The 22294-nt window shown below is 34.0% G+C and overlaps 2 protein-coding genes across 6 annotated transcripts in view; one reads left to right on the forward strand and one right to left on the reverse strand.

Annotated features, from left to right (window-relative positions):
* Nucleotides 1–10806, forward strand: part of LOC106461253 (coiled-coil domain-containing protein 181-like) — a 20918-nt gene extending 10112 nt beyond the window's left edge. For all 3 annotated transcript variants that reach the window (XM_022388122.1, XM_013921061.2, XM_022388121.1), the window contains 3 exons: nucleotides 2674–3857; nucleotides 5559–5722; nucleotides 10192–10806. In XM_022388122.1, coding sequence (XP_022243830.1) covers nucleotides 2674–3857; nucleotides 5559–5722; nucleotides 10192–10354 — 1511 coding nt within the window. In that variant the 3' untranslated portion in view covers nucleotides 10355–10806. The remainder of the gene's footprint in view (nucleotides 1–2673; nucleotides 3858–5558; nucleotides 5723–10191) is intronic.
* Nucleotides 10807–12082: 1276 nt separating this feature from the next.
* Nucleotides 12083–22294, reverse strand: part of LOC106461258 (sentrin-specific protease 6-like) — a 64518-nt gene continuing 54306 nt past the window's right edge. For all 3 annotated transcript variants that reach the window (XM_022388119.1, XM_013921065.2, XM_022388120.1), the window contains 8 exons: nucleotides 21601–21644; nucleotides 20680–20796; nucleotides 19456–19584; nucleotides 16818–17065; nucleotides 16333–16537; nucleotides 15909–15977; nucleotides 14743–14893; nucleotides 12083–13426 (listed from right to left, as the gene is read on the reverse strand). In XM_022388119.1, coding sequence (XP_022243827.1) covers nucleotides 13139–13426; nucleotides 14743–14893; nucleotides 15909–15977; nucleotides 16333–16537; nucleotides 16818–17065; nucleotides 19456–19584; nucleotides 20680–20796; nucleotides 21601–21644 — 1251 coding nt within the window. In that variant the 3' untranslated portion in view covers nucleotides 12083–13138. The remainder of the gene's footprint in view (nucleotides 13427–14742; nucleotides 14894–15908; nucleotides 15978–16332; nucleotides 16538–16817; nucleotides 17066–19455; nucleotides 19585–20679; nucleotides 20797–21600; nucleotides 21645–22294) is intronic.

The raw sequence follows: 22294 nt of genomic DNA on the forward strand, positions 1-22294 counted from the left end.
TATATATATTAATATATATATTATTTTGAATTTCCTGATTAAATTATTATAAATATGTCTTGTAACTAATTATTTAAAACAAATTGTAGTTAATTTAATTATCTACTTTATTTAAAATCTATGAATAATAATAATGCTCACTAATATAAAGAAAAAGAGGGCTTGACTCCTATACGTAATAAGAAAATACTGCCGACCATGCGCTGTGACGTCACTCCAACTTAAGTTGACAGTAAATATAAAGTCTATACAATATATATATATATTTATTTATTTAAAAGTCTTGTTCATTAACTAGATATTAAAAATCACCTATTAGCTTAAGAAGTGTAACACCATACACATCTAAAATGGACGTTTAGTGTAGTTACACATTTTACTCAGCAGAGGGCAGTACACTTGAATAACGTTATACGCAGAATATAAAATAATATACCCACTGATCTCTATATACCCGCTGATATATAGAGATCAGTGAATATACCCCAGGACTACACTGGATTTAGTGCCCTCTATCGCATTACGATCGATTTGCGAGATTAATATAATGATCAGAGATTGGAAGAATACCATTGGACCGTCATACCATTTTTAACACACATGATTTGTGGCATTTGTGCACACACAATTTAAAGCTTTCTGTAAGTGACACGTACAGGAACGATATAGTAACGTCAAACTGATACATATTTTTTTCCATTTTATAAGCTTTAGTTTTTGTACTGTAACAATACAATGGAATAAAAAAAGCAAAGACTATGAGAGCGAATACTCCTGTTAAAGACACCAGGAGGCCATTTAGGCTAACGATTATCATGCAAAGAATAATATGTTTAATGTTTGTTTGTAGTTAAGTACAAAGCTACACAATGGGCTATCTGTGCTCTATCCACCACGAGGATCGTATGGTTTATTGGAATAATCACTTTATACGGAATGAGTAAGGAATGCTTAATTTTAGGCCTTCATTGTTGTTTCTAGTTCAAAGTCAAACACTGGGCCATCTTCGGGGGGATCCAACTTCGAATTTTAATATAAGTCCATAAACTCATCGCTGACCCAGCTGGGGATTAGTCCTTCTTTCTACCACATCCATTTCGTATTTTCTTTATAAGTTTCGTTCGCCTTTGAATTAACTTCTCTACAATCTGATTAACCCCCTGGTGGCTAAGCGGTAAGTTTGAGATATTATAACGCTAAAAATCGAGTTTCGATACCTGCAGTGGACAGAGTACAAGGACAAATGATCAAGGTAAACAAACTAGATTATCTTACTGTTCAAACTGTCCTTCTAGAGATTCATTTTCAAGAGTCCTCCCCCCCCCCCTCCAATGGCACAGCGATATGTCTGCGGATTTAAAACGATAGAAAGCGGGTTTCGATTCCCGTGGTGAGCAGAACTCAGATAGACCATTGTGTAAATTTGAGCTTAACGACAAACAAACAAGCAAGAGTCTCTTGTTTTCAAACTGTCCTTCTAGAAAATCATTAGCTTCCTTTTCAAGCCTCCCCCCCCCCCCCAGTGGCACAGCGATATATCTGCGGACTTAAAACGATAGACACGGAGTTTCGATACCCGTGGTGGGCAGAGCACAGATAGCCCATTGTGTAGCTTTGTGTTTAATTGCAAACAAACCTTTTCAAGGACAAATGATCAAGATGTATATATTAAAATATTATTATTTACGAACTGATAGACACCTCTACCCTAATAAATCAGCCAGTCCTGATTGACAAAATAGGATCTGTTGAAAATCATGACAAGATAAGTTAATTATGTGTGATTTAAAATCCTAGTAAATCAGTCAGTCTATTTGATCAAACAGGACCTGTAAGTGACTTCAAAATAAAAATAAAAAAATTTTTTTTTTTAAAAGTACAAAAATAGAGATTCACAACTAGGTCTGGTCTGGGAAATGTGGGAGCATAGAACAGTCACACTGTTTTGAAGACCTTGTTGTGATATATATATAATTTATTATTGGAAAACATCTCGTAAAACAAAATACGTTAAGAAAATCTACTAAATTTTGACAATTTTGTTGTTATTATCGTGTCCCTTAGTGTGTCAACGGTAATTTTCTGCTTTAAAACGCAAAAATCAGGGGTTCGATTCACCCCAGTGGAAAGAGTGCAGATAACCCACTAAGAAAAAAAATATTCTTAGAGTAACATAACCAAAAATATTCGCTCCTTTTTTTTTAGATAACATGTTTTTCCGCGGGCTCAAGAACATTCCGGATCCGGAAGTGTTTACTTTGGTTATCTCGTCGTCTGACTGGCTATACTAAAACACTGCCATAAATGTTATATAACACACAACATAATTAGTAATCTGTCAGTAATCACTTTAGTCACTTGTTCATTTTTACAAAATGCAGCTTATGATGTATTTAACGGAAAAGCCTTTATCTAAAACAAATTCGTCGTTCTTATTTTCTCAGTGACGCGCCCTACAATTTGTATAAAAATTATTCAGATTTTTAGAAAAATATATAAATATAATTTTCTCTTCTGAAAGAGTTTTATTTGTCCAAAGTGTTTTATTTATCCCATTACCAGCTCTTACGAGTAAAAATATGGAAACATTACTGGAATTAGTAGAGTAAGATTACAAATAATTAAGATAATATTCGTAAATAAGGATCTGCTCATGATGTTTTATCGTTTCAGCGTTTGCAGACATTCCCTATGATATTGAACAAAAATTACAAGAAATTAATGCCCACTTTGAAGAGGACCCTACTCCTATTGAATGCGACCGAGAAGTTCTGGTGAAATTTAAAGAAGACATAGTTGATTTAGTAGTACCACCATCTCCTTCACCTTCTGACTCTTCGGACAGTTTTGAGGGAGGACATGACGCCGAGTACTATCTTAATATAGATTATCCTCCTGACTTTGAGGAAGACTCCATCAGCAAATCAGCAGAAGACGAAGAAAAAGACCCAGAGGAAGGTGATATCGTAAATGGGCAACAACAATCTACTTATCAGACCCCAGAAGAAATAAATACTGATGAATCATCAGATCTTTTACTGGAAAACACCCAAGAGATTCGAGCTATTGGTACCGACGAAAATGAAGAGCAAAATAAAATCCACGGAGAAAATGAAAAAGAAGCCAACGATCTTCCTAAAGGGCATTTTGTGCAGTCAGGTAGTACTGAAGATAATTCCAAGGCAAATGAATTATGTAAAGAAAGTTCTCGAGGATTCCTCTTAGACGACAAAGAATGCGCTAACACGAAGAACGAAAATCAACTATTACTAATTCATACCGTAGACAATCGAAATTTAACGTGCGCATTAAACTCAGACAATTCTGGTACAGAACACGGCCCAGTACAGTTTGATTGTAGCACCCTCAGTGCTGGGACGTTGCAGTCTGTAAGTAAAGTAGAAAATGATGGTGTTTGTCGTGTAGTTAAGGGCAGTGAAATAAATAAAACCAACTGGCCAGCAAACAAAGGGAAAGGTCAAGGTTTAAATATGAAGAGACCCGGGTCAGCTAGAACCACCTCGAAATCAGTCATATCGGGAGGGAAAAGATTTGTACAATCAGCGAGGGGCCGGGATCGTAATATTGGACAAAGTGTTCCCTCGAATGGAGAATTCCAACGAAAACTACCGAATTATGGAGGTAATGCGCGTTCTCAATACGGTTTACCTGACCGTGAACGTGAAAAGCTTCACAATGAAAGAATGAAAAAATTGGAGGAAAAGAAGAAGAAGATGCAAGAAGAAGGCGAAAGAAAAAAAGATAAATGTAATATAGCGGACAGTGCTTTCAAAGCCTGGCTTGAACAAAAGGAAGTAAATAAACAGGGAAACTGCCTACGCCATTCAGGGACAAAGGTGTGTGTGTGTGTGAAAAATAATATATTTGTATTAATCAATTTAGTTGCAATTCATTCAGCTAAAAAATATAACAAACATAACGTGATCAACTAAGAACAATTCTCGCAACCACAAAAATTGTATAAATGAATGAAATAATAATTTTTTTTTTATAATTAAAGTACAACACTCAATCCATCATTCAAATGAATAATATCACGTTTTCGTTATAAATTTGTCAGATATGAACAGCTAATCTACGGCCTAATATATGCCCCGTTAAAACTTATGTTCTTTTGTTTTTGTTTTGTTTGAAGTTAAGCACAAAGCTACACAATGGGCTATCTGTGCTCTGCCCACCACGGGTATCGAAACCCGGATTCTAGCGTTGAAAGTCCGCAGACATACCGCTGTGCCACTGGGGGCTATGTTCTTTTACTCGAGTCAGCCGAATACATTTCAGAAACACTAATTGTTTGTTTTAGAATTTTCGCGCAAAACTGCAAAGGTACCTGCGCATAGTCGTTCCTAATTTTAAATTGATAGACTAGGGGCAAGGTAGCTAGTCAACAACACACACTTTTTGCTACTTTTGTCTGAGATTTTACCACCATTCTTATAGTATACTCATGGCGCCAATTTGCGGAACGCGTTTTTGCGGCAACGGGATGTGAACCATGAACCATCGTATTTATAGTCTAGGCACGCTAAGCACCAGGCCCGTTCGGCCCTTGAAATACTGTGTTTAGTAACCACAACAACCAGTGGTGTAGTGGGGCCGAAATCCCACTATTGTACTTCTTTATGGGACTGAAAAATAGTGTTTAGTAACCACAACAACCAGTGGTGTAGTGGGGCCGAAATCCCACTCTTGTACTTCTTTATGGGACTGAAAAATAGTGTTTAGTAACCACAACAACCAGTGGTGTAGTGGGGTCGAAATCCCACTCTTGTACTTCTTTATGGGACTGAAAAATGGATACATAAGCTTTTTACTTTTTACATGTGTCCCACCACATAAACATGTGAATATAGTCCTACTACTATTATATTGGTTCCTATGCCTATGAGTACATGTGATTGTAAACTAAACTTAATAGATACAGTATTTTATAGCATTAAATTAGCATGTTTAATATGCTGTATTTGAGAATATTAAACAATTATTGTACATTTGAAATACAAAAGTACACAAATGATATAATTATATATCTTATGATGTGGAGGTAATACAGCACTTGTATTTTTTTTTTACTCAGATACGCCAGTTAGTTTTGTGAACTTAATTGATAACAGGCTGATAATTATGAACTGTAATGCAGCCTACAAGTATAGGTATATTTCAAGAGCCAGAAATTTATTAGGTTTTAGTTGGTTCTAGGGCACAAACACTTTTATCAATGTACCATCGGCCGAAGCCTTAAAGAAATGGAAGTCAAGAAATAATTAAAAATGTGAAGAAATATTTTGTTTGTAAAAAAAATTACTGTCATTTCTCGTTGCTATATTTGTGATGAAAATCCAATAGATGTCAATTACAACTATGTATGGCAGCATTATGAACTCTGAAAATTATATTAACGTCCACAACATTTACTCAGTCAGGCCAAATTTTCAGTTTTAACCCTGTACTAGAATTCCTGATTGAGTCTCCAGTTACTTGCAGTCTTCAAAGTTAAAATAAATATGTGATAATGGTAATTTTATTTTTACTTCTAGCCTCGTAAAGAATGGAGAGACGCAGAGGGAGCTTTTAGAGCCTGGTTAGTGAGAAAAGACGAGGAAGAACTTAGAGAAAATATGTTAAAGTTCTACGAAGAGCAGGAAATTGCAGGAGCTAAGCCTAAGAGAAGCAAAGAAGAAGCACAAAAAGCTTACAGAGCGTAAGAGCTAACTAATACTAATAATTTTCTAATAATTCCTAAGTTAATCCTTATTACTAAATATAAATGATAATTGTAAATTGTATTGATATTATTTATCTAAGTGCGAGACTAAAGTAAGTCTCAAATTTCAAAGACTTTTAGAGTTTGACTTGAATTAGCTTAAGGGCTCAACAGTTAAAATTCTTAGTTTGATATTTGGATTAGTTATATTTTACAAGCAGATTAAAATCAAACTTTTAAGTGTTAGTCCACTGGACTCGATTTAATAGCCTTATAATCTGAAAAGCAGAATATATATTTGATACAATGGCACATTTACAACATTACTGTCATGTTTTGCTAATTTCAATCTGCCTTTTTTTCTTTTTTATTTTGCTTTCAACAACACCGTTTTTATGGGTGGAATAATGAAACAAGTGTAATAATTTTATCGGGATTTGTTTGTTTTGAAGTTCGCACAAAGCTACACGAGGGCTATCTGCGCTAGCCATCCCTAATTTAGCAGTTGTAGACTAGAAGGAAAGCAGCCATATCTTGGGCTACTCTTTGACCAACGAATAGTGGGATTGACCGTTACATATAACGCCCCCACGGCTGATAGGGCGAGCATGTTCGGTGACAGGGATTCGATCCCGCGACCCGCAAATTGTGAGTCGAAAGCCCTAACCACAAATGAGGCAAATTGCTTGAAAACGATCCTGGACCTGTTTATATTATGTAATTGTTTTTTGGAAAATACAAGGTTAGGTTCAAACTTTTGAATGAGAAGTGTGATCAGCTGTGATAATGATTACATACCTAAGAATATCATATCCATTTCACCAAAGTTGGCGTAAATCTAAACTAAGTGGGAAAAAAGAAGTAGCAGTGAACAACGGTAGAAGATACTTTATGTAATGCAAATATATTTATTTCAATTGATTAATGAGAAATATGTGCTTTTTTAAAGAGTTCTTTAAAAACTATTGAAAAGAGCTATGTGGCGTTGTGGTACTTGGTTTGTTTGTGTGTAGTTAAGCACAAAGCTACACAAAAGGCGATTTGTGCTCTGCCCACCACGGGTATCGAAACCCGGTTTCTAGCGTTGTAAATCCGCAAACACACTGCGGTGCCACTGTGTGTGTTGGGGTGGGGGGGGGACGTGGTACTTGGAAAAGGAAAACAAAATTATTTAGGCATAAGCGCTTAGAGGCGTTGTTAGGCACTGGCACACAGGGCTTGTGTCCCCATTCTATCTGAATCCCCAGTCGGTGTTTTGAAAAATCGGAATAAGAAAATCACGATGGATATTATTCTTGGGGTGGGGGGGGGTATGTGCCCGAGCCCCGAATCTTTTAAGCACCTAGCGACGCCTCCATAAGCGGTACTTGACCTTATTTCGTGTGCTGGTTTATACTGTCAATGAATGTTTCTCAGTTGGATATTTCGGGTTTTGTCGCAGGTGATGCCGTTGGAGATCTAATTTTGTTTTTGTATTTACATTCTCTAGCAACATTACCGTGTTTATGTTTAAAAACATCTGGAGGCTGCGTCCTTGCTTCTACCTAGGGATGCCTAACTTGGTTGCCTTTATCTAATCCTTAATAAAATCTGTGAAGGATCTTTCTCATCTTAAAGGACATTGAATCATCATTGCAGTGGAAAACATACCTGTATAAGTGCTTCTGATATATGGAAAGGTTTTGAAGCTGTTCAGAACACTTTGGCAGCGACTATATCTGGAAGATGTCTACAATAGAGTGTACCTGCCCATCCTTGGTCGCAAAATTCTCAGGATAGGCACTATTTCAATATATATTGTTACGTATCTGCTTGTTTGTTAATTTCCTGTAGAAAATCTCTCCGAGAAACTTCAGCGATAGAAGTCCTTTCTTAATTAAAAGTAATTTATTATTTCTTGATACAACTTTGAAATACACAGAATTTCCACAATCAATACGTTTGCAATCTCGATAACAAAACACACACTTTATAATACCGTCACTACCGCTCCCTTGACTCAATTATCTGTCTCTGTATCTATTTGCAATTATATCTCCGCTTTATTTGCCGGGCTTATATACTAAAAAAGAGGGCGCCTGGAACAGACTAGAGTTGCCAGGAAAAGTCATGATCCTTCTAGAAACTCCAGCGCGCATGCTTCCGCTGTCGAAACAGTGTATAAGCATCCACTACCAGAAGATACATCATGAAGCATGGAAGCTGGCAATCAAACTGAATCACTATCAATATTGGTCTGCCTCAATGATCACTACTCTCACCAGTTGTCTTCAACATGTACATTATGGATTTAGCCTGCCTTGATAGTCCAACCAGATGACATGTGCTAACCTTTGCTGATGGAATCATGGTATACAAATGATGTCCTAGCAAAGCTGAACTTGAAAGCAAGATGCAACTTTCCTTTAGCAGTGTGAGCAAATTGTGCAATGATACACAAATGGTCGTAAATCTTGCCAAATCCACACCGTGTTCTGCACACTTAACACTATCATTTGTAGGCACTGTTATCCCTATGGAATGAACACTGAAGTGCTCGCACTACAAATGATCAGTGTGGGTGATATGCAGCTAGATAAGAACGAAAAACACCTATTTACGACTGTTGATGTACTTCAGCCACCCCCAGCAAAGCTCTATTACATTTCACAAGTCTCAGCAGTATTGCAGAGCACCAACATCATTAACAAATAAATGTGTTCACTAGGACCTTGTGTAAAAATTATGCATTCCATCATTGAGCCACTGCCCTTTTCAGTTGAGACATGTTACACAGCCAAACTGAGGTAACTGGTTACCTCCAGATCTCTGATGGCTCCTCATGCTAGATAAACATCTGGCACTTCTGAGATTTGTGCAAATCAGCTTAGACGGTAAATATAGAGACTGAGCACAAAGTGAAGCAGAAAAGACCTTTCAGCATCAGTTTAAAGATCATGGTAGACAGTCATCTGTCGTTATATCAACAGATGGTTCCTACACCAAAGATAGTGAAAGCAGGTTGACATTCATTATCTCATAGAGCAACAACATTCTGCGTAAGGCTGGTAGAGCATTTAAGCTTTCCACACGCAGCACAAGGATGGACCCGACAGCCATAAAGCAAGCTATTCTCTGGATTGCTGAGAGCAATGAAATGCAAAAAGGAAAGTGCCACTAACATAATATTTGCAACTGACTTGTAGGCAGTAGTGCATAAAATCTAGATTGGTTGCCAGAGATAATTGGGAGGACCATCATCTGGGTGTATATTGTGAAAAAAAGGAAGTTGACCAGTTCACGTATAAAATCCAACACAATTCTACTGGCAGGATTTTGACCTTATTTGCTATAGTAAGGAGAAGCTGCATTTTGGAAGGTCTTCATCAACATCCATCGGACCACTGAAAAACAAAGTACCATATAGCGTAAATAGGAAAAGATAGGGGGCATCAATAGGTCAGTATATAACCAGAAGAACACTGGGAACTTGCAACTTCCTGGCCTCCACATGACAACCCTTAAGATTGTTTACTACTACTTAAACAAATTGTTGCCTGTTTTCTTTGTATTGCATTGTATATAACTGAAAACAATTTTTCACTATTTTTTCAGGAAAGTTAAAGTTCAATCTATGCCAAATCATCAATATGGATGGAGGTTAAGTTTAAATCTATGTAGTAAAAGGTTTGAATAAGGAAAATTAAGGTTCAATGTATGCCAAATCATCAATATGGGTGGAGGTTAAGTTTAAATCTATGTAGTAAAAGGTTTGAATAAGGAAAGTTATGGTTCAATCTATGCCAAATCATCAATATGGGTGGAGGTTAAGTTTAAATCTATGTAGTAAAAGGTTTGAATAAGGAAAGTTAAGGTTCAGTGTATGCCAAATCATCAATATGGGTGGAGGTTAAGTTTAAATCTATGTAGTAAAAGGTTTGAGTATGGGCAGACATCAAGTTTAAATCTAAGCCAATTTTGATTTGTTTTTTACCACCAACTATAGTAATATTGTATTTAGAGACATTTTCCTTTTTTGTTTAATGCCAGTTTACAAAATTAATTCCACTTATATAATTTTGTATGTGTATTTGTGACCAGATTAATTTTGTATACGCATTATGTTTATGTTACATTAAGTATGCATTGTTGGTTGCTGTTTTAGTGTAAAGATACGCAACAGGCTATCTGCACTCTGTCCACCATGGGGAAATGAACCCTGGTCCATAAACTTAAACTCTGATCCCACCTGGGGACATACGAGGTATAATCACGCAGGTATTCCCCCCTTGTAATTTTATGCCAAACGACTTATGAAGCATACTTTTTGAAAAAAATGAATTAGTAAAATCAAAATAACTCATCACAGCCACTTCAACAGTTTGTGGTTGATGATTTATTACTTCAGTTATTAATTGATTTAACAATTAAGTATATTTGATCTGTTCAGATAATGATATTTATTGTACTTTTTTTTTTTTTTATAGTTGGTTAAGAAGTAAAAATGCCCAGCAATGCCAACAAGCTAGAAGAGATCACAGCCAAGGAATTGGATTTCGACAGAGAAATTCATTCACGTTGTCACAAGCTCAAAGACAAGCTGACGTTCTGAAACGAACATTCCAGGCATATTTTGGTGCTACATTATAACAAAAATCTTGTACTCGAGGGATGAGAATTCAGGGACTAACGAGAACAAGCCATATCACAAGATGTGACAAAATGATTAATCTACTTTTGTGGCTTAACAAAGTAATTTCTGTCACACAGAACAACTGTAGGTTTTACGAAGCCTAATTTTAAATCGTGCTACACTCAGGTTTGATGCTTCAAAGCTTTTCGGGTTTATTTTGAAATATTGATGTTTAACGTGTGTGTGTGTGTTTAATAAGGAAATTGGCATATTTTTCAACAAGCACGTGTAATACAAATCCATGATAATTTGCAACCTTAAGGAAAATACCAATATAGTGGTACATCAAACTATATGAAGACACAGCACGACACAAATCAAGTTTTAATAGCATCGTGGCTCAAACTCAAGACCCCAGTTCAATACCTTGACATGCTCGAGTATCAATAAAAGTAGCCTTTTCATTATTCATGTATTATGTATTCTACCCAAGTTAAATATTTCTTCAAGCTTTTTACTTCCTTAGTTCATTATTTATGCCAAATAACTTCCCACAAAAACAACAACAAAAAACCTGCAAATTCAAACTTTGGGTTTAATGTTTTTTTTCACTGTTCATGAAGTTGTTTCTATAAAAATACTTCAGAAGATGAGAAAAAATACATAACATTTTTTTTTGATCTAACTTCGTTATCACAGAATGTTTAAGATAATTTTAAATTCCTCCTGATCCCAATCATTATAATATTTGCTGAAACATCTACTTAACGAAACTTATTAACCTCTCCAAGAAAAGCACTGATTGTACATTTTTTCAAATATGTTGAAAGTTGCATCGTTGTTAAGCATATTTAATTTTTTCGGTGTTATGATTAGACATCAAACTCAAATCATAAATGAATCACACGTCTGAATGGAAACCACTATTTTCACTGTTAAACAAAAAATATCTTGTTGATTTATTTGTTACTAAGCACAAAGCTACACAATGGGCTATCTGTGCCGTGCCCAACATGGGTATTGAAACCTGGTTTCTATAAGTATAAATATTCAGGTTTATTACCAGCTTCAGTTTCCTTTCTTGAAATAACGAAAAATTAGTTGTTGTTTTTTTTAAATCGCTCCAGTAGTTAAAAGAATTATTAGTATTATTTAACTTGTTTCCAGTAAACGTTAGTTTGATCATAGGTACTGGTGTTACAAGAAAGTCCTCTGCTATTTGAAAATGGTAAAGTGGAGCAAGTTTCAAACATCTATGAAGACCAGTCTCTCGAAAGCATCTTGATTATTAAAGTATTTAATAATTATCTTAGTCCAACACAAAATATTCAGCAGTTAATGCCGAACAACCCGAAATATTTGTACAATATTCTGGAAAAGTTTTTGATTTTCTTACATATTAAACACACAAACTAATATTATTACATAAACTAATTGGTTTTTCTACTCTTAAAATAGTCAACACTTGAGAAAAAAAAAAAAAGATGCACACACACAAAATCCTTTTAAATAAATCTTCCCGTGTATAATTAAACACAGTGAAAGTAGTTATTGTAAAACAGTTTATTTTTCATATGTAAATTTAGTGAACACGTTAATTTTACCGTGATATAATTAGTAATTAATATTTTTGTTTTAGCAAAAAAGAATTCTTCACAAGAAATTATACACTTAAGAAAATTTTATTAGGTTACTAAATGAAAATTAGAGAATTTAAAAACAAAACCAGAACATTAAAACTGGAAGATAATTCGTCCTTTTATTTGGTGTGTAGAAGTAAAACTACATAACATATAAATTCTCAGGCTAATATGATGTTTTTTGTAGGCAACCACACAATGGCTGGTATACAATTTATAACTTCGTTTTTTAAAAAAAAAAAATGAAGTGGAAAGTAGTAAATGTCCTTATTTCCTCAATTCATAACTTAACCTACTGTAATAGTTCTTTTAACGTTACCAAGAAAAAAAAAATACCTGCTCAAAACTGATCCACGTAGATTATTACTCAAATGACTTCAAAATGATCATTTGAATCACAATATATAAAAAAAAAACAAGAAAGATCAGTACTGATGAATACACGGCACCCACACAATCACGAGGATACGATTTATATCTGCAAAATAATGCAGTGCTATCAAACTCCTGAGCTAGTCTACCTTCAGCGAACCAATACTTCAAGTTTTTATTTTTAAAGGCCCTCGTACCAGCTATTACCATAATTATTACGAAATGTATTGTAGTCCACACTCGAAGTGTACATCCTCATTTATTTACATGTGCATATTACACACACACCAAAGTATACTTTCTGGAAAGAAGATTAAAAAACAAAACAATAAACAAAGAGCTTTATATTACACATTCTGCACTGGCTGTGAATAACCCACTGTTAATACAAAACAGTTACTGACTTTTTTTGAATACCATAGTAATATCACTGTGGGAAAAAAAAAAAAGTTTCATCATTGTTTAGTTCTGCTTTAACAGTGAATGCCGAGAAAAAAACTCCAACAGTGAAGTAAGACTTAAAAACTCTACATGTAATTGTTCTTTCAATTGCATTTTGTCGTGGATGAAACGTTTAGCTAGCAACTTTTAAGTCTACAAGGTAAAGCACAATGATTGTTGCTGATTTGGTTTCCAAAGTTATCTCGACTCTTTCAGGATTTCTTCCCGACTCAATCACTCAATCCTCTTTTCTTTTTTTTTTGGAATACTTACAAAATTGCTGCACATGGTTATTATGTCTTAGAGTGTTAGACACGGTAACACGGAACTAATTGATCCTTGAAAACTTCAACTGTTACAAGCTTCCGATAATGAAAGGGACACCACGAGTGGGGATGAAGTTGTGGAAGAAGGATTATTATTTTTGGAAACAGAGTCTTGACCTGGACAAGTACCCTGTAGTAAGGGTTGTGCCCTCTGGTGGGATTTTGGAGTAGTTAGCAGTTGTTGTGAGGCTTGTTGTTTATGGATCTGTAAAATAAGGTCCTTAAGCTCGGCTCTTTTCCCCATTACTTTTTCCTCATGAAACCAGTCATCAAGACAAGGCATAGGCCTACCAAACCACGGTAAAGGATTCTGTATTTAAAGAAGAAAAAAAACAAAACATATTGGAATACACATACTTGTCATCTTGTCAATTTTTCTACAACATACAAATATTAAAATTTCTGATCAATATTAAAAGATGTTTGTTTCTTATATTTATTGACGTGAAAATATGGCAACATAAAATATTTTAACAATTTTATTTTCCAGAAAATCAAACTCCAAAAAGTTCACAATTTAGCAAAAATGGTTCCAACCCAATCAACTTTCAAAAGGAGACATTTACTTTGAGAACAAAACTTAAAAGGGTAGTTTGATCTTATTAAATCTAAAATAAAATACAGCCACAAATAAAGTAATACATCAAACAGAATGTAAGTTATGTAATGTTAAATATATTAAAGAAACCAGGACTCAATAAACATTTGATTATGTGTAACAAATTTACCCTTATTGAAACGGCCAGTTTTAAACCATGAAAATTATAATACATTAGAAAACTCACAGACGCTATTGTAAGAAGGTATCTCGAGCCTACCATTAACAAGCACCCAGGTACACCCCTATTTCTATACAAGACGGGTATAATTCAAACGTTTCACATCAATATTTAAAGACAAGAACCTACTAGGTTACTGGATAACCCCTCATGAGTAGACTTAAATTCAAATGTTTTTTTTTTCCCCTTTGTTACACTTGATAATGCTAAGTTAACTTCAGTGAAATGCTATGTGTACACTTCATGTTATATACTATTTAAAATTGTTGTTACACTACTTCATATATTGCATGGTATGTCAAGACATGCCTGGCATACATGGAAAAAAAATGCCAAAATTAAATAGTGAGTTTTATTCTGTGCAATGGTTATATGATTTATATACTGAAAAATTCAGGAATTTCAACTACAGGATACAAAATGCTGAAGTGACTAATTTAGTAACAATGCTGACAGTAAATATATATATATAAAATATCCTCACATACATCTGTGCATCGTATAAAATATCCTCACGTGCATCTGTGCATCATATAAAATATCCTCACATCTGTGCATCGTATAAAATATCCTCACGTGCATCTGTGCATCGTATAAAATATCCTCACGTGAGGATATCTTATATGATGCACAGATGTATGTGAGGATATCTTATATGATGCACAGATGTATGTGAGGATATTTTATACGATGCACAGGTGTATTGATGCACAGATGCACGTGAGGATATTTTATACGATGCACAGATGTATGTGAGGATATCTTGTATGATGCACAGATGTATATATCCTCACATACATCTGTGCATCATATAAAATATCCTCACATACATCTGTGCATCACAAACCTCAAAGAAACTTTCTGTATACTGCAATACATAGAGACCACAGTCGCTAAAGTTGGTTTGCTGTGGCACCCTGGGAGTGTATCCCCGCATCGTGTCTCGATCAAAAACTTTTGTCGCTCCTTTCTTTGCCTTCCATTCACAGGCTAAGTACCTAATAGTTTTATGATTAATAAAAATAAATGGTAAAAAATAAGGAAATTAGACTTTTGAAGATAAATCGCCTTAACAAACTATAGCTGTGTTTTGTTTTCTTGGCGACATTTCAATCAAACATACTTTTTTTCAAGCCCGTCTTTAACCAAGAGGCTTATTTCTGGCTTGAAAAAAAAAAAAAGAGTTTGCTCGAAATTTCACCAAGAAAATAAATCCATAGTTTTATAATATCAAATTCAATATTAAACACAACCTTCATTAAGTTTGATTCCTTATGTATCAATTTCACTTGCATTCTTAAGTCTTTTAAATGAAGTCCATAGAATTAAGTATACCTAATGTTTCTAACCGTATTGCATAAGATCTGTAGAACAGGTATCACTTTTAGCTCTTGTTAACTTACAACAGTTCACATAACACTGATTAAAAACTTGCTTGTGTATATAACAGAATAATGTTTTGTTTTTCTCTGTGTCCCAATAACACAATCATCTTTGACTAACATAACACCTCATCAATACAACAGATACTTAGTTACGCTTTCTCGTTACTTCCATATTGGATGTTTTGTTGAATTTCATGCAAAACTACTCGAGGTCTAGCTGTGCTAGCCATCCCTAATTTAAAAGTGATAGACTAGAGACAATGCAGCTAGTCAACACCACCCACCACCAACTCTTTTACCAATGAAAAGTGGGACTGACCATCACGTTAAAATGCCCGATGGCTGAAAGAATATGTTTGGTTTCGTTAGCCCCCTAGGTGCACAGCAAAAACTGTATCTCAGCTTGTCCCCTATACTATATTTTCCTGCCTTATTCTTAAAATCTACAAAACATTTTTCCAGTTTAAATGAATGATATAAAAAAAAAAACAAGACAACCAGAACTTTTTTTAGGACATTCAGGAAAAACTTAAAGCAAAGGAACAATAAAATTTTAAATTTACTATGAAAGCACCTTATATTAAGAACATAAAAATAAAATAACCACCAACATATAAAAAGTTCTTACTCTCTCAGCGTGGCTACTATCCTCCATCGTGCTGGTCCCAGTAAAGAATCGAACACAAGAATACATGGCCTGAAAAGAAATGCATCATTACCATCACTATCAAAAGATGATAAAAAAAAAATAAGATGCAAGTGTTTCAAAAGAGCAACCTGACACGAACGACCGATATTAAAAGTTTTACATCTTGAATTTTCGATAAATTTTGAACTACTTTCTGCACTTTGAGAAACATATAATTCTTATTTAACAAATATAATATCCACAAAAAGTTGTTGTTATCAGATAATACGTATAAACAGGTTTTTGTCACAAATATGCATTAATGCTACCAAGGACATTTCACACGAGCATCACTGATACATGTGTTTGCAACTCCTGCATTATTTAAATGTCCTAAACAAAATTTAAAAAAAAAAAGGTTTACTCTTTCTTTGGGAGATCAGGATTACTAGAAGATTTAGCTGGTCCTTGTTTATGTTCAGATGGACTTTGAGATTTTGGAATGGGATCTTCTTGTTCTTCAGTGGACAAGTTAGGCGATGCTTTTTTGGCTGGAAGTGGAGACTCTGGTTCCTCCATCTCTAACTGACCCTCTTTTGGATCTGAGCCGGAAGTTACCCCAATGGGTTCTGTTGAACGTACATACAAAAGTACACACAAGTAAGTCTCGAGCCTCCCTGTACTTCAAAACTGAGTCTGTTGTAAAACGTTTAAAAAATCACTTTACAATAAACAATATTTGAATCACAAGTTAAATCAACATTAAATTTGCATAAATCAATAAAGTCTGAGTGTTATGCTGTCGTGCAGATATTTGTATTGTGTGGCATGTGTAAGAGAGACGAGTTTTGTTTCACGTGATGTTTTATGGAGTTAAGTTATTTGTTAAAAATGTCCACATGATTTTACCTTCTTCCTGTATTGTCATACTGGAATTAGCTTGCTGTTCCGTACCAGGACTAGAAGCAGGACTAGGTTCTGTCTCACCAGTAGATTTAGCAGAACTGACAACCTTGTCTTTCACCAGGCCTGAGAAGCAGATGATAGCAAGAAACCAGTGATGATTCTGGTTGATGGGTACGATGATGAACTCCTTTTGGAAGATATCCACATGACGAGTCCATTTTTTAACTCTGTTATGACGTCTCTCTTGAACGCTACGTAACAAATGTTACTCAGAGTATGAAGAATTTGACATAATAGTAATAACTTCTAATCATAGTGAGCTACGTATCTAAATGTGAGCAAAACTTTGATTTCATCGAATCTCTCTTAACTTAATATACTGTTAAACACGTTTAAACTGAAAAAAAAAGATGAAAAATAAAGACTCCATACTTAAACCCCCAATACTGGTTTCTGATTAACCCTTTCACATTGGGCTAGGTATAAGATACCGAGTCCGTATAAACGTTTCCATACGTTAACTATTTGTACTATAACTTTAATGCATCATGTGTATATTCACAAAATTTAGTAGCCTTTTGGGAAACATTACATTTTGTACCCAAAAATCAATTTCTTAATGAAGTATATTTTTACCAAAGATTTATTTGTGAATAAATCGAGCCTGTCTCTTTACTAGTCCGAGTGCCAAGTGATTTTCATGTTCTGATTAAAAAAACTATTATCTGTCCCAAATTCTCAGATTTAATTTGTGTAATCTCAAACTTCCTGAATAAATATAAAATTTGTTTTTTTTTCAGTAAAATGTTACATTTTATCAGTTATAGCCTTAACCCTAATCATATATTTTATTTGTTATAACCTTAACCCTAATGTAATTGTAAAATGTAAAATAAAATGAGTAGCTCTCTCCAGTTATTTCTGTTATTGATCATGAATTTTCGAAGTACGCGTCTTGATGGTTTTGACTTCTAAAAATTTTCAAATCTATATTTATTTTACCATTAGCGACTGAAGTAGAAGTAATGCAATAAATCACCACTTGTGTCATTAGACTATTTACACGACAATATAATACGAGATTCTTGAGTGCAAGTAAGCAAATGGACTTAGGTTTACCACAGCATTTTCAATGAGAACTTTATGGTGTGATAAAATCAAAAACATTTATGAAAACATCAAGTAACATGCGAGGTCTTGGATTAGACTCGTTTGGCACACTCACACAAAACGATTGGGGCAAAGGAGGATAGTTTTATCCTTGAACACCTCTGGCCACTATTTTGTTACTACGTGATGAAAGATGCAAATGTCCATCGTGTGTTTAGGTTGTTATGAATAGACCAATAGAAATTCATGATCTGGTTCACAAGTCATGTTCTTGTTTTGCTTTAGAATCTACTTTCCCTTCCCAAGTATTCGCAGTTAGTTCACTCTTAGTGAACATAGGCCTACAAAGTACAAATCTAACTGTAATACGAATATTTTGCAATTTACGCTGATATTTCAGCTACCATTTATATTTACTCGTAAATGCTTAAATCTTAGTTATTTTTCTTAAAACATAGAACAATAAATAAAATGAACATTAAAAAACAACAAATTCTAGTACTTACACAAAGTTACATTAATAGGAAAATATTTTGTCCTTGTATGCCTTTAGTGCTAAGCCTTGCTTATTCTTTCGAGTTGAAGGTGAAGAAATGCAATTTTTGTAGGCTTCAAGTATACATTTTAGAAAGAAAAAAAAATTAAATTACTCTACTAGTACACGTAAAACATCTGTAACCTATTCGGGTTTATAAATATAGTATATGTTTGTGAAAAAAAATCTTTGTTCAGAACGAGAAGCTTGGTCATCACACTTCAACAGTCTCAAAATTATCATTTTCTCCTCCAAGCTCTTTACAAACAACTGTCAAAATAATGTGAAGCCCAATTTGTCCTTTCTATTGGTTATAAACATGCACTTAAGAAAAGTAGGTGGGACTAGTCAAGAGGATTCAAATGAATGGAGATGGAGCCACTCTAGTTGATTTGCTAGAAACATTGATATCTCAGCAAATCAAAGTGGTAGGAGGTTCTAAATTGCCAGTATCTAAAATCTAAGTTTCTAATTTGTTAACCAACTATAGATGTAAAAAAATATAAACTGAGCAACAAGACATGATGAGGTGCTATGTGACACACACAAATCAATATTTAGCTCTTTTTCTATATATTCTTTTGAATTAAGAAATTAAAACATACATAATATTAAAATTTGGAATATAAACTACAATTTGATACCAATTTCATTGGTATACAGAGATAACGAAGTTACTTAATAAAATTTTGAAAATAACTCGGTAAAAGACCATGACACGCGCAGTTAGACCAGTCAATTGCAAAAGGGTTTAACATAATCATAAGATAATCAAGGGGGCACAGACTTTCAGGTTTTAATATTGAATGTTTAAGAATTCCAAATAATAACTTTTCTTCCATAAAATTCATTAACCAAAACTAACAAATCCATAACCAAGGAGAAAAGGACTTCTATACAGTGGACTCTCCGATTGTTAAGGTTTTGTTTTTTCAACTGAAGGAATTTTAGGTCATTATAAAGGATGGTCATGATAAACTAAATGATAAAACGTACGTCATGCTGGCCTCCTCCTCTGAAAGTGGCTTGCTGCCTGGATTAGCAGTGAGACGCGGATAGAAGAAAGAGCTAAATATGTGAGTTCTTTGGCGATCTTCCTCCGAAAGTTTCTCCATAATTATGTACCTAGGAAAAAAGAAGTTGGCATAAGCTAACACTGGTCTTACATAATCTCTATTAAAAGCCTAAAGTTAGAAATCTCTCTGTGACGTTTCATGCAAGTAAATATTAGAGTTTGAATGAAACATCACTTTTGACAATAAACTGTAACTGGTATACCAGGTACAACAAATAATTATTGTGTTAATAGTTTCTATCTGTGAAAAAGTTAAGAGATGAATAGTGTTCCCCCCTCCTCTAATTGGAAAATTCATTTAAAACTTTCATTTATGAAATGAATTAACCAATGAGCTTCTTGCATTTACACGTCGGCTGATTACTAGTAGTAAAAAAAAATAACTCCATTAAACCAAGACTAATTTTGTGCACGTCAAAATTTAAAGAGATTATACACTAAGTGCCAGAACTTTTTTGACAAAGTAATTTAAAATGTGGAATTCAAATAAAATCTAGTTGACCAAAATTCTTTGAAATATTTACATCACAATTAGGGATAAGATTTATATTTATAAACCAATTCAACCACAAATTAAGAAACTGGTTTAGTAAAAATGTTCAAGAACTTTGCATGCAGATTAAACCTTTTAAAACTGGGTTAATCCTTTAAGCACTTATTAATATTGAAGGATGACCTACATTAGGGAAGTTAAAAAGCATTTAAGTAGAAAAACTAGCCAAATAATTGTTGTACTTAAAAATAGTGAATGTTTGAAAAATACTAAAAGTTTTAAACACACACACACACGAGTTAGTATGATATGCATGTACCTGTTATATCATTCATCATCAGTGCAAGAAATGCTGAAGTTTGCTTTATCACAACCACTTTTAATTTAAAACTAAGTTAAGGTTAAAAGTTCACAACTTAAATGTAACTGATGATACACAGAGAAGAGGAACATGACTGCCTGTGCTAAAAAATAAATAAATAAAATAAGCAATACTAGATTTTCATTTTGGCTAAAATATACAAGTTATTGGAGAGATGATTTTCACACAAAAGATTTCATCAGATTAAGTGTATTTTTTACCACACAGTAAAATTATAATTTAGTAAATATAACATTGTAATTCCACTACAAAATACCAGCTCTCCCTTACTTCAGGTAGAAATCTAAGATGACGTCATTTAGAAACTCTCCTTCTGCGAGACACTCTAAATCCTCGTTAGTGATGGTGATGCCACCAGTTTGGGGTGGAGGTGGATATACCAAGAGTCTATATGAAAAAGTGGGAAAATAAAATCATGTAGTGAATATCAGAAACAGTGATTTAATGGAAGAAATTATGGCTGATATCATGATATCGTGATTTACTGGAAGAAATTATGGCTGATATCATGATATCGTGATTTACTGGAAGAAATTATGGCCAATATAAGAAACAGTGATTTAATGGAAGAAATGATGGCTGATGTCAGAAACAGTGATTTAATGGAAGAAATGATGGCTGATGTCAGAAACAGTGATTTAATGGAAGAAATGATGGCTGATGTCAGAAACAGTGATTTAATGGAAGAAATGATGGCTGATGTCAGAAACAGTGATTTAATGGAAGAAATGATGGTTGAATGAAACGATTCTATTTCATTCTAAAATTTCTTAAATTAATATTACAATTATTCATTTGTAACAACAATAAATCAAAATATTTTGTGCTAAGTCAATGAGTGAATAAAATTATTTAAAACTTATGGTTTTATTTTTTTAAGAGTTTTCCCAGAATATTACAGATTTAAGTTTCAATTATGCAAAAAAGCTTAGTACAGATTTTGTGTTTCTGTTAATGTTGGCATTATACGTTAACAACTTGTGCTTTATTATTCTGAGTGAAACGATGTTGAGATTGGCAACTTCTATACACTATACGTTAACTGCTTGTGTTTTATTTCTCTGGGTGAAATTAAGTTCAAGCTGCGATAACACCATAAATAAACATCTGACCTTTATCAACTATCCAATTTAAGAACAGAAACAAAATAATAATAAAAAAAAACAAAAAAACGTTCCTAAACAAACTTACTTTTTGACAGGCTTCTCGGAAGGACACTGGGCAGCAATACCACTCTGATATAAGACAAATACTTCATAAAAACATAATACTGATCTGGTTTTTACAATATCAAACTTTTTTCCTGACTAATGTGTAAAGTAAATGTGCTATAGCAATGTCAGGGAGAATTATAGACATTTCTAAAGACAGATGGTTACAGAAGAGCACGTTTATGGGTCGAACAAATATAGTGGTTATCTCCGTACGGCAAGAAGGTTAAAATTTTATATTCTGGCTTGTCAGTGCCTATAGTATATGTTTCTAATCGATGTACAATCTGCAGCCATTATAAGGGAAGAGACAAAAATCTATAAATGAGAATTCAGAGTGACACCAATGTCATGTGAACCAAGCTCATTAACACACATCTATAATAATAAAAGTTGTGACATGCATACTTTGATGCTCCCATGTTTATAGGGTTAACTAACTAAATGTTATTGGAATGGAAAACAAGTTATATGACCCCAAAACTAATTGAATTTTAGCCATTAAATATATGACTGTAAGACATCAAAAATGTTCTGTCTAAATAGAGAACACTAATCATCATGTGATACAAATCACAATCAATGCTAACCCTATATTTGTATCACATGACTGACTGATAGGGTTAGCATTGATTGTGTTGATTGTGATTTGTATCACATGTTGCTAACCCTAT

The sequence above is a fragment of the Limulus polyphemus genome, unplaced genomic scaffold, assembly GCF_000517525.1.
Source record: "Limulus polyphemus unplaced genomic scaffold, Limulus_polyphemus-2.1.2 Scaffold922, whole genome shotgun sequence".
NCBI lineage: Eukaryota > Metazoa > Arthropoda > Merostomata > Xiphosura > Limulidae > Limulus > Limulus polyphemus.